The following is a 13,055-nucleotide window of genomic DNA, read 5'->3' as shown; positions in this document are numbered from 1 at the left end:
GAAAATCAATGGGAAAAGTACAGCTGCCCAAAAGACAGCACCCACCTGATGGCCACGTGTTCCCGATAATCCACATCGTAATTCTGCAGAGAGTCAGCACAGGAATCCCGCAGGACTCCTTGCTGCTGCAGGCGTGATGGGGCAGTGAACTGGTGCACAGAGGCATTGGGCTGCGCGGTCGTGTGGTACGGAGGAGGAATGCTGTTGCTGGTCTCACTGCGATAGTCACTGTCTCGATCATCCACAGCACTGTCAGCATCTTCAAAGGCTAAGAAACAAAAGCAGTTAAGGGTATGGCTCTCTGAAGTTGCCTTGCTTGGATAGCGAAGCTCATTTTTGTTTGTAAAAAGCTGCAAAAAGAGGCTAGTTCTGCAATGCTGGTTATAATCTCGGGCTCTCCCAGGACGTACCAACACTCCAGCAACTCAAGTAACTCCAGAAACTGCCTCTACCTCTTCCTCTCTCTCTTCCCATCATAGGATTCTGTTTCTCTTTGATTATGCAAAAATTGGTAGAATAATACACTTTTATTTTAAAACAAAACAAAGCAACAACGAAGAAAAGAAAAAAAATCTCATCTTCGAAAGTTTCAGGTTTCTCCCTGCTGCCAAAATGAACATCCAGATGTTGAGGAGCAAGGAGTCTTCAGGAGAGAAGCTCTTTCCTAGGGTCGCAAAAAGTCCTCCTTTTTGCCATAAGAATATTTAGCATCCTCAACCAGAGCTCCAGGAAATTAAAGGATGTACATCAGCCTGTTAAACTTAGCAGTCAACACTAATGAACACTTCACCAAGCTATAAGCTCCCTTCCCATGAACCTCTCTCTCTGGAGAGGTATTTCTCATTGATAATCCGTCAGAAAAAGAGAACACTGCTGCAGAGAGGAAAAATTTCAAAAATACAATATTGGTGTATCGCTGTGTTTGGCTGTGCAGAACACAAAGCTACCTCAGCAAGCTTAAGTGAAATAGACATACACACACCACATCAGTGGAGTGCACCATCACCATGCTTGACAGAAAGGAAAACAGAGATCAGCCACTATTCACTGCATGCGCCACCAACAGCTTGTTTAAACAGGACAATCAAATTAAAGTCCCCTCTGGTAAGCTAACCAGTGGTATGTGTCCTACACAGCCACTCAACACAAACCTGAGCAATAAAGTAAAAGTGCTGTTTTCATGCTAGGTAAAGGCTTAAACTTTTTCTTCCACCCATGCTTCCCGCCTCTCTAATTCAATTTCCATTATTTTTAATCCACGGTAATGTTTGTTCTTAGTGGTATTTTCTGCACCTTCCCAGTTGAGCAAGGTTACATCAAGGTTACAATGCCCTAAAGTGGATGGAAAAATAGAAAACAACCTCAGTAGAAAACATGTTTGCAATTTACAAATGGCTCAAAAAGCCTGGCTCTACGCTTTTAACTACCGTCAGTTCAATTAGATTGTCCACCCTGAAAACAGAAATAAGCTTCCAGTATTTCAGCAGCTTAAGTGCTGCATAGTTCTTGTCAGTCTCTCATCAACTGATTAAAAATGAATAGCAACTACCTGTTGTTTTATTTAGTCTTATTAAAAGTGTAATGTCCATCAGTTTTAGCACAGCTCAGTGCTTGGAAGAAAACACTGAAGATGTGTTAGACAGAAATGATTTAATATGCCAGAGTGGCAAACCCATCATCACATGTTCAGTCATGGAGAAAGGGCTGATGGATGACGAGGCACACCTACCCTCAGAAGGCTAACGAGCTGGATCAACAGTGTCACAGCTGAACGCTTGAGTCATTACTGTCTCGTGTCTTGGAATTACTGATGTTGGGACAGAAACACTCTTGCAAGTTTTCCCACTTTGCTGCCCTGTTTGTTTCTACTTCTTCCCCATCAGATACAAATCACATTTCAAGTAAAACCCAGCTAACTCTGGTATGATTCAAAGCTCTTCCAGATGCAGCCACATCACCACTGTAAGCTCTTGCAGAGACTTAAGACCCACTGTTGTAAGTCTGGGATATGGTAGCACACACCAGACCAATAGCTTTAGCAATAAACTATCTCACCACAACAGTACAGTAGCAAGTACAAATCAGTAGCACTATTAGCTGGATTGAAATGATATAAATCCAGTGATTTGCTAATAATGGACTAAAATTATTATCAGGGTTTGATACGCTCACATGATTGTGGCTATTTGGCAGACCAGCAGGAAGCAGAGCACGGCTTCTCTGGATGAGCTGACGGGCTCAAGGAATTCCAAATTCCATCAGCTCACACCAGCTGATGGGGTTCAGGGAATTCCAAATTCCCTGGCCAGACTATACCAGAAGCACTAATTGGACTTGTTAACAAATCATTACATCCTACTTCTGCACTACTGTTGTAATGTAACTAACTAACGTTAACCAATTGTCTCACTGTTTGTCTGTGTGTGTGAGGTGCTTGGAAACACCATGTGTTGACCATGGCTTCACTCCATGTCCTGTGCTGGCTCTAGCCTCCTCAGGCAGCAAGCATGGTCAGAGACCTGAATTTGCCAAAGCCATTTTGAACTGTGGCAGGGGGCTGGTTGCCAGCCTAGGCCAGCTTCTTAACCCAATTCCCACTGGGACAGTACAAGGAAAATGGCAGGGCATCACACTGGATGACTGTTGTATGGCAGCTAGATTACTTTCCTGTAAGACCTAATGCTTACATCACCTTGAAGTGACTGTAAAGCCACAGTACTGGCTAGTCTTCCACTAGTCATAGAAACAACACACAGCAGGAAGAATTGCCCCCTCCACTGGAAAACTGTCCCTGGCTGATGTTCTTACTGCTCCTTTTCTACAGGAAGGGCAATTCACGTTGTGTCTCAACAGATTTGCCATATGAACCACACTGTCTAAGCAACACCTAAAAACAGCTGATCAACTTAAATGTTAATCAAACGGTTGTATCATGCATGGCTATTAAAGCTAGCAACAGTATTTCTCTTGATGCCAACTGGTGTGTGGTGTAAGGAAGTGTCTTAGAGGACATCACACAAAACGTGTCCATGATGACAAGTTTAAAGGATGCAAGGCTCCAGGTGCCATAACATCAATGAGACAGGAACACATGGGCTTCTGATGCACATTCCTTGCATCCACAATATCTGTAACTGTTAATGGTGCTACATACTAGGCAGAAATCCTCAGCAGTAACTGATTAATAAGGTCAATCCCAGAAACATATTCACACTAAGCTGCATCTACCTTACAAGCAATCTCACTTTATTTAATCTAAATGTTCACAAATGAAGACTTTGCTTACCCTGATTAAGAACACCAAAATCTGGACCACACCTCACTTTTAGCATACATGCTCTCTGCAAGAAAGTATGCTCTGAAGTATCTGTACATGGCGATAATCCCATTTGTTAACACACCTGACATATTTTATTTAAACAAGAGACTGACAAAAACCTGCAGAGGCAGCTTTATGTATATTGCATCCCTTCAAAAGATGGGTATCGGGCCTTACATCCATTTTTCAGCAAAATTTCTATCACAAAATACAACACATGATGAGTTAAGTTCAAGCACTGTCATCTAATAGATGATACACCAAGTTTTCCATTGGAAAAACTGTAGTTTAACCACAGTCTATGACAATCAGTTAATTCATAACCAGACAAAAACAAAGTTAGTAGTTATTTTAACCCACTTTGAGAAATTCTGCATGTCCAAAAGAGCACTGAAGGGACGAAAACAAATTCACAGTCACTGGACCCACCGCTGAAAGGGTGGGGGGTAAGGCTGAAGGGCAGGGTAGAGGCATGCTGTTCACGGATAGTAATTGAATATTCATGCATATACAGAGTGTAAGAAGAAAACTATCTGACAGTGACACCACACAGAAGGATATTACAAACAGCACGGAAAACAACTAAAAGGGGACAGCAAGGTGTGTCCAGAGAACCCTCCTCTCTGAAGCAAACTGTATTCTATGCACCTTATTAATCCTCCACTCTCCTGCCTCAAGAAGTTACTACATCACTGCTGCAGGTTTGCATACAATAGCTTTAATACCCTGGCCACAGAACCACTTTAAGCAGTCCTGTCACATCAGCTGTACCCATCACATAAGCCTGAGTAAAAATTTCAATAAAAACATCATGCTCAAGTGCTCAGAAAGAAGGAGGTTCATGCAAGGTTCTGTCCCCCAAACCCAGCTACTTTTCCAAAACAAGTCACTGAGCTTCTCACAGCTTTTGTCTACCTTTGTAAGACCAGGGTAACAGAGACGAAATTTTACAGACGGGAATGCATGACTTGCAGTCCAAGTCCAGAGGTGATCTGTCTGTCACCAAGGCTTTCGCATCTCACCTTCCCCATTCTGCCTCCATTTAATTGTTTTCACAAAAGCATCTAACAATCTCTTTCTTTAATCAAGTCTCAGAACACAACATTCTACTGTTTCCTCTAACATCAGTGACTTCTGACAACCACGAGGCCTTTCAGAAATCTGGTAATTCAAATGCACTGAAGAGGACTACTAAAGTAATGGAAGCCCAGGGAAACAGAAATCACAAAAGGACACAAGGTCGTGTTTCTGAGGCTCTTTTATGGCTCTGCAAGCTAAAAATTCAAAAAGATTTTCAGGAATGATTTAAGTGCAACTTTGGAGGTCATTAGTCTACCTTATCATCCTCAGCACTTAAAATTCATGAAAAACATGAATAATTTTAAGACACTAAGTTGGAAACATTCAGATTTCAGACAGAGGGCTTTCAGAATCCTGCTTTTCCATTTTCAGAACTGCAGAATTGTCAGGGTTGGAAGGGATCTCTAGAGATTAACAAGTTCAACTCCCTCACTAAAGCAGGTTTCCCACAATAGGAGTCCAGATGCATCTTTATTATCTCCAACAAAAGAGACCCCACAGCCTCTCTGAGCATTGTCATAGTAAAGTTCTGCATATCTGTGTGAAGCTTCCTATGTTCAAGCTTTTTGGCCATTGCTTTTTGTCCTATCACTACACACCACTGAGAATAGTCTAGCCTTGTTCAGTTGCCTCCTGCACTTTAGGTATTTACATTGATCAGATCCATTCTCAGTCTTCTTTTCTCCAGGCTGTACAGACCCAGGTTACTCAGCCTTTCCTCATAAGGGACACATTTCAGGGGCTTTATCATCTTACAGCCCTCTGCTGGACTACTTCTAGGAGATCTCTGTTTTTTTTTTAAAACTGGAGAGCCCAAAAGTGCAAAGATGGCCTCACCAGGGCAAAAGAGGGAAGGTCCCTCAGCCTTATGTGGTTATTGCTCTCCAAATGCATGACTCTACAATTGCTTTTGTTGAACCTCATAAACTTTCTCTCCACCCAACTCTCCAGTCTGTCAAGGTCCCACTGAATGGCAGCACAACCTTCCAGTGTGTCAGCCACCCCTCTCAGCTTCATTCCATTAGCAAACTTGCTGAGGGTGGACTTTATCCCTTCATCCAGGTCACTGATGAAGAAGACAGGACCCAGCACTAAACCCTGGGGAACATCTCTAGTTACAGACCTCCATCTAGACACTGTGCCACTGATCACTACTCTCTGAGCTCTGCCAGTAACACAGTTCTTAACCCACCTCAACATCCACTCATCTATCCCACATTTTCTAAGCTTCATTACAAAGGATGCTGTGGGAGACAATGTCAAAAGCCTTGCTGAAGTTATGGAACACAGTATCCACCGCTGAGATGAGGAGAGCCTCATCTACCCAGCCAGTGATGATATCATAGAAGGCTACCAGGTTGCTCGATCATGATTTCCCCTTAGTGAATCCATACTGACTACTCTTGACAACCTTCATCTCCTTCAGCTCCTTGGAAATAGCTTACAGAACAAGCTGTTCCATCACCTTCCCAGGGACAGAGGTCAGGGCCGACTTGTCCGTAGTTTCCTAGCTTCTCCCTCTTGCCATTTCTGAAGGCTGGAGCGACATTGGCTTTCATTGAGTTCTCAGGTACCTCTTTCATTCTCCGAGACATCTTTCAAGAATGATAAAGAGGATCAGCAATCACTTCTGTCAGCTCCTTCAGCGCATGTGGATGCATCCCATCAAGCCCGTGGATTTGTTCACATTGATGAAGCAGCCTGTGCTGCTCATCTGGAGGGAGGTCTTCCATTCCCCAAACCCTCTCTCTTAGCTCCAGGATCCTGGATTCCAGGCTCCAGGATTCCCAAAGGGGCAGCCTTTGTAGTAAAGACTGAAGCAAAGAATGTGGTTCATTGCCTCCACCTTCTCACTGTCTCCTGCTACCAGGGCACTTACCTGATTTAGCAGTGCATGCACATTTTCACTAATTTTCCTTCTACTGGACATACTTAAAAAAAACTTTCTTGTTATCCTTTACCTCCTTTGACAGACAAAATTCCAAGCCTTAGCCTTTTTCACTGCATCCCTACAGTCCCTGACAACAATTCCTATATTCCTTACAAGTGGACAGGCCCTTTTTCCACATTTTGTGGATCTTCTTTCCATTTATAAACACATTCTGCTGCTGAAACACTTATCAGTCAAGAACTGGACTGATACTCCAACATTCCAAAGTGCAAAGAGTACCCTGGACACCTGTCCTACTTCTTCATTTCTTTACCTTTCTTAAAATGAAGCCAAGTCAACAGCACAAGGTGTCCCTTTGTCAAAATGCCCTCTATCCAGTTAGCATGGCTTTGGACTGCAGTGCATTTCTTACAAGAAGTTTTCACTTAGAAGAACATCTTCCAGCTACTAACAAGCTGTTTTTGATGCTTTCTTCCCACTTGTAAATTTACAGCTGTAAGTGTATTTTTCCTGGCAATGCTGAGCTAATGTATTTGGCTTGGAAACATCACAAATGTTGATCCAAGCCTCTCTAAAAGGATGCTAACATGATTTCAGAAAGGACAGCAGAGCAAGGATGAAAAGGAGGGTGGGAGGGGGAAGTACAAGTTCCTTTTTAAAAAAGAAAGAAAAAAGATACTAGAAATAAAAGCTACATCAACTTGCCAAAGAAGAAGGCAAAATATTCTATGCACCCTGCATAGAATATATAGAATATTCTATTCCCCTGCATTCCTGAATTATACCAATGCTTAAACATCCCCATTTCTGCCAAACACATAACACTGAAAAAAGAAGGCTATGTGGGGAAGCAATATTTTTTGTTTTAGTACTAAACAAAAGTTTTGTTAATTCTCAGTTATCACACATCTGCGAACTACCCCACACAACAGAGACACCCAAGACCGACAAAATGAACCAGTCATTCACTGCTGCTGATGCTTAAAGAATTTAAGGCTTGATCACAGACAGGAAACCAAGGAGGACAAAAATGTTGAGAGAAGAGAAAGTGGGAAGTCAGTAGTGGAAGGCTTCAGAAATGCACAAGAACAGATGCATGATTTTTCCCTTCTTAGCTGTGTACAGACCTGAAGAAAAAAATACAATTATTGAAATTCACTGTGATTAACTGGGCATCAGATTTAAATCACTGGACTGTAGTAGGAGTGTCCTCAAATTCCTTTATGTCAAAAACAGAAAAGCATCAGGCAGCATTACCTTCCTGCAGGCAGTGGCTGCAATCACTGTGCTTTGCATGCTCCCCTCAGCAACACCCTCATTGTTTGTTTTGACACAAAGAACAGATACCTTCATTTCATTACCAATGGATCAATCCTTGCAGATCCTACAGGCAGTAGAAGCCATGCAGTGTAGCTTAAGCAGAAGCACTGCCTGTTGCAATCTGTGGGAATTCCAGAAAGTAAAGATATTTCATGCATGATTTCTAGGCAAATTAATAAAAACATGGAACTGTGAGACCTCTGCAAAAGCTGTCACATCCAGCAGTCTTCAGGTGCCCTACAGATCACAGACAGCAGTGGTATTAACATTTACCTTTTTAGGGCTGATGAGCACCAGTTGAAGCAAAGCGCTGTCGCTTTTGCCATGACACCACCTCATTGAGCTCGAACTCACTACAATACCTACAAGCCTTCTGTCTCACTGATGTTTGCCAACCATTCCCATGTTCAGACCAGGTCCTGTCTGTAGTCTCCAGAATTTCTTTGATTGCTTCCAGTGTTTCTTCGCATCTTACTACAACAACCACTATGGATTCACTTGCAATTTTCAGCTACTCTGAACATAAACGTAAGCTTCCGTGAGTATGAAGATTAACACAGAAAACACATCCAAGAAGAAAACTGGAATCATCCTTACAGGAAAAGAGGAATATTCCAATTCTGTCTTCTCAAATTTCAGAAAAAGCACAAGCAACTCAGCCAAAACAAAGCTAAACGGTGGGAGAAAAAAAGCAAAACAAAAAAACAAACACAGCCATCCACACAAACATGAAGATACGAAGATTCAATTCAGTGAAAGTGAACAGATTTTCTATATGCATGAATATTCCCACTTTCCTCACCGTGGAGCATGCTGCATCACTACAGAATCAAGAAACTTGAAAGAAATTGAACTGTTACGTACTCAGCTGCTCTCCCCATCCGAAATAACTCCAGTTGCCTGCATGTGACACAAATGGCAGAAAAGAAATGGAATGGGAAAAAAAAACTTAGAAGAGCAAGCCACAAGCATATTTTCATGTATTTAAAATGCCTTATAGATTACAACCTTGACAAAGATTTTATTTCTTTATAAACACGGTGCTAGATTTGTTTGGGGATTTACTGTTCACTCTCCAGAACACTAAAGATTAAGAAATCATGCATTAAGATAAACAGACAAAATACTTATCAACATATTTCTCAGGTAGAGCAGTAAAGCACTGCTCCCTGGTACACAAATTACCACGATTACAAGCAGAATATCCCAGAAAGCAGAGTTCAGGTAAGAGCCAGATCTTTAGTCTTGTTTAAAACTGTGTAACTCAAGAAGCAAAAGCTGTTTCACCTTTCCTCTTTCCAGAACAAAGGTAACTCAGCAGTAAAAGCACCACACCAGTAGATATAGCACAAAAACTATCTTCATGCATGCAAATCAGCAGTAAGGAAGAGTGCTTTCTTAGCTAGACTTACACTGGTACAAAACTCAGAGACCTCACAACACTCCACAGATGCAAATAATCACGTGTAAGTTCTCTAACAGCAAGCAGATCTCTCCACGTTAAGGATGACAACAAATTCATGTTAAAGCTGAACAGCAATTCAGTAGGCAAGTTAATAGCTTTTCAATATCCAGATTGTTACCCCAGGGTGACATCTCAGGATGACACTGATGAAGGCAAACCACCAAACTACCAAACATCCCCACACCTCAGAGCAATTTGGCAGCATGCACATAACTTACAACTCCAAGAAAAGTCTCAGAACTCCAAGAATGCTCAAAAAGCATTTCTGGAAGACAGTGTGTAAAAGAAAGGTTCGCAGGAGTGACGGTCTGTAAGCAGAGCAATAACAAGAGAACCACTAAGCACTGAAAGCAAGCCTCAGAATTGAGGTCTGTCATCAGAGGAGAAATATTACAACCTGCTGAAGGCAAAAGTCCTCAGACTGACAGTGATGTCCTTGAGGAAGCTGCTCATCTCCCTGCATTGCTGTTATCAGGCTCCATATGCTCAGCATGAAAATAGCACAAACTTTTAAAAGCACTTCAGAGATTATTATTTTGATAACACATAGCCAATTGATGGCAAGCTGATGGAAAGGGGGAAGGGAAAGAAAGCTGCCTTCAGAAACTAGCTCCTTATCCTCCAAGTGCTTTCATATTGAGAAGCTGGGTTACACATACGTATGCACTGTAACTGTAGAAGAACTAGGAAGAAAATACTGCAGGAGTAAGCAGAAAGAGATGCACTAAGAGAGACTCAGGGATTATTCCTGCCACAATCTCAAAACTCTGCTTTTGTTTGTTTTTACTAACACCCACTTCACTTCAGCATCTAACATTTTGGATAAAAGATGAATTTATTAAAGATTCAACACATATGCTGCTTCATTTAAGATTCAGGAGCTAACAGTACGTATCTCAGTCCTTCAGCATAATCACAGAAGACCTGAGCTGACAGTCGTGATATTTTGAAGGTTAATGAATACAGAACTTCTTTTAGCCTTTTCAAGTTGCTTTTATGCTTCATAAAAAAATAAAAAATTAAAAAACATAAAGCATAACCTCATTCTGAGAAGGAAAAAAGTAACTTCCAGATCACTTTCGGGAACAAATTTAAACCTGTAAAACTTGATTTGAAACTACCAAGAAGTCCAGACAGATAGAGCAGAGAAAGCTGTAATTCTAAAAAACATACAGAAATAAAATATAATAACAGTGGAATAGATGGTACAGACGAATCAGACTATTTATTACGTGAGCTCCTTGATACCAAGACTGAAACTCAGTTATCGCAGTATTTTGTAGTCACAGGTTTCAGTACTGAAAAATGAGGTTTCATATAAACCTCCAATTAAGGACTAAGTGATGCCAGCAGCCTGGTGCCTTGGATGCTACAACATTCTTGTCATTAACACATTTTATAAAATACATCTAAGTTCCCACAGCTAGCTGTGCATAACATATGCTCGCTCTGTGTCTCAATTATGCAACTATTCAAGGAGGAACTCCTCCTCTCCACTTCACACTGTCAAGCCTGGATCAGCAGGGACACTGTAGAAAAGTAGAATATTCCATGTTTTTAATGCAGTCTAATTTGATTTCCTGCATGCCATTTTGTTTTGCTGCTGTTTACAAGCTTCTAAGAGCAGCTGTGCTGTGCTATACCCATCAGAACATTACCATTTACTGCCGTCCACTTCTTACAGTCATGCTGATAAATTGTTTAATCCTCCTGTTATATTCCACGGTGAGTGAAGACAGAGAGGGTCTAAATATGTTTATAAAAGCAAACCGAGCTTCAGAAATTACAGTAAACTCAGTGCTGATATAACTGTTTATGGAATACAAACAGAGCTAGGCAGGTCCTGGTTATTTTTTCTTTCTAGTTTTAGTGTACCCTTTTCCCATGGCTAATACCCTCCACAAAGTATGCACAGATCTTAGATTAAGTACACACTTACTTTATTACATTATTTGATTTACTTTCCAAATTGCACACGCAGCATTTCAATGAATAAAAGTCTAAAATAGCTTTTCAGAACCAAATCAAGTTTTCAGAATAACCAAGAGGGTTTCCACACCAGGTATCACATTTTCCAGCTCAGTTTTGGAACATCACAAATGAGGAGTAAAACCTTTGCCCTAAACGAGATTAGGAAGCACAGGGGAGAAATGAGCTAGTAGCTGGAAGGGATGAGGACAAGCACTGGAGTGTTGGAGCTTCTCCTTCCTGCTCAGTACTCCCTGTTTTCAATCACACTTTACTGCAAGTTAGTCATAGAATCGTAGAATCATAGAATGGCCAGGGTTGAAAAGGATCACAGCGATCATCTAGTTTCAACCCCCTGCCACCCACCAGACCAGGCTGCCCAGAGCCACATCCAGCCTGGCCTTGAATGCCTCCAGGGATGGGGCATCCACAGCCTCCTTGGGCAACCTGTTCCAGTGCTTCACCACCCTCTGGGTGATAAACTTACTCCTAATATCTCACCTGAACATCCCGTGTCTCAGTTTAAAACCATTCCCCCTTGTCTTATCGCTGTCCACCCTCATAAACAGCCATTTGTACGCTCCCTTCAAGTACTGGAAGGCCACAGTGAGGTCTCCCTGGAGCCTTCTCTTCTCCAAGCTAAACAAGCCCAGTTCCCTCAACCTTTCCTCATAGGAGAGGTGCTCCAACCCTCTGATCATCTTAGTGGCCCTCCTCTGGACCAACTCCAAGAGCTCCACATCATTCTTGTGCTGGGGACCCCAGACCAGAACTCAGTACTCCAGATGGAGTCCTTGATTTATGTTGAAATTCTGGAGCATTTTAATTTCAATAAATGAAATGGCCTTTCCAGCCAGCTTTACTACAGCTAAACAAAATAACACAGAACTGAGAATTTAAGCAGTACTTGGATCACCATCAAATCACCAAGAGTATCCACAGTTATTACAAGCTTGTGCAACTCAATAACTACAGACAAAAGACCTGGGCAGTCATCGTTAATTTCAGCCAAGAAACAAAAACATTTCTTCCACTGCTCTAATACCTAACAGATCTGTCATGTCTTTTTAGTTTCTAGGCACATCCACTACTTGATGTAAGTGAAATAAGATACATACGAGATGCAGTAAATAAAAGAACAAACAAAAGTTTTCTATACTCCTCTTTGAAATGCAACTTCAGACCGCAATTTATTGTCCAGCATTATCAATATGGATAAAGGAAAGATTAATATAATGTTGCCCAGCTGCTGAGAAAAGATCCGGTGTCTTTCTTTTTCTCGAGTTTCAACCTTGGACTTTCAGTACAAGACTCACTGCTCAAGGACACATTCAAGGAGGCATCTGTGGCTTGAGTACAAAGCTGAGCAATAATTTTCATATCAGCTTAATACCTTTAAATTCAGAAAACAAATGCTTATAAATTTCAGATTAATTTTCTGTTACTTCCATGACATTAAAGGGTGAATAATGAAGCTTCAGAATCCATAAAAAATCCCTTCAGAAAAAAAGAAGCATTCGAGAGAAGCACTAAACAAATAATGAAACCTAAGTGATTAACAAAGCATCTCCTTCTCTTTTTTTTCACTTACAGAAAAATATGTCACTTTTAGCAGTGCCCAGCATTTCAGAAAGAGGTTTAGCATTTGCACTTTTTTGAAAATTAAGGTTTCTCTTCCTTGTCAGAACCTTTCAGAACACTGCACATTCTCCCAGAAAACAATTAAGTACATCTACAGGATCAGCAGTAAAGCCACGTATCTGCTCTCCTCCAGAATTTAGCAGCAGGTCAAACATTGTTACTATAATCTTCTACAATAGCCAGTATTTTTAATTTTCAAGCACTGAATACTTTTCCTTAGACATATTCTATCCAGAAGTAGCAGCCTTCACCTAAGACCAGAGGCAGACATTTTAGAACAAGATCTTGAATCTGCTCTCCTTTGAGCAGACCTATCATGCTTCTAGCCAAACAAGGCACTGAGTACTGCAAGGCCACAAGAAAGGTAGTTA

General features: G+C 41.3%; 1 protein-coding gene across 4 annotated transcripts in view; it reads right to left on the bottom strand.

The window, feature by feature from the left end:
* Nucleotides 1-13,055, bottom strand: part of UNC13B (unc-13 homolog B) — a 206,076-nt gene that overhangs the window by 146,911 nt on the left and 46,110 nt on the right. For all 4 annotated transcript variants that reach the window (XM_048930940.1, XM_048930942.1, XM_048930943.1 and 1 more), the window contains exon 8: nt 46-268. In XM_048930940.1, coding sequence (XP_048786897.1) covers nt 46-268 — 223 coding nt within the window. The remainder of the gene's footprint in view (nt 1-45; nt 269-13,055) is intronic.

The sequence above is a fragment of the Lagopus muta genome, chromosome Z (assembly GCF_023343835.1).
Source record: "Lagopus muta isolate bLagMut1 chromosome Z, bLagMut1 primary, whole genome shotgun sequence".
Lineage (NCBI taxonomy): Eukaryota > Metazoa > Chordata > Aves > Galliformes > Phasianidae > Lagopus > Lagopus muta.
This window is presented reverse-complemented; position numbering and strand designations above follow the sequence as displayed.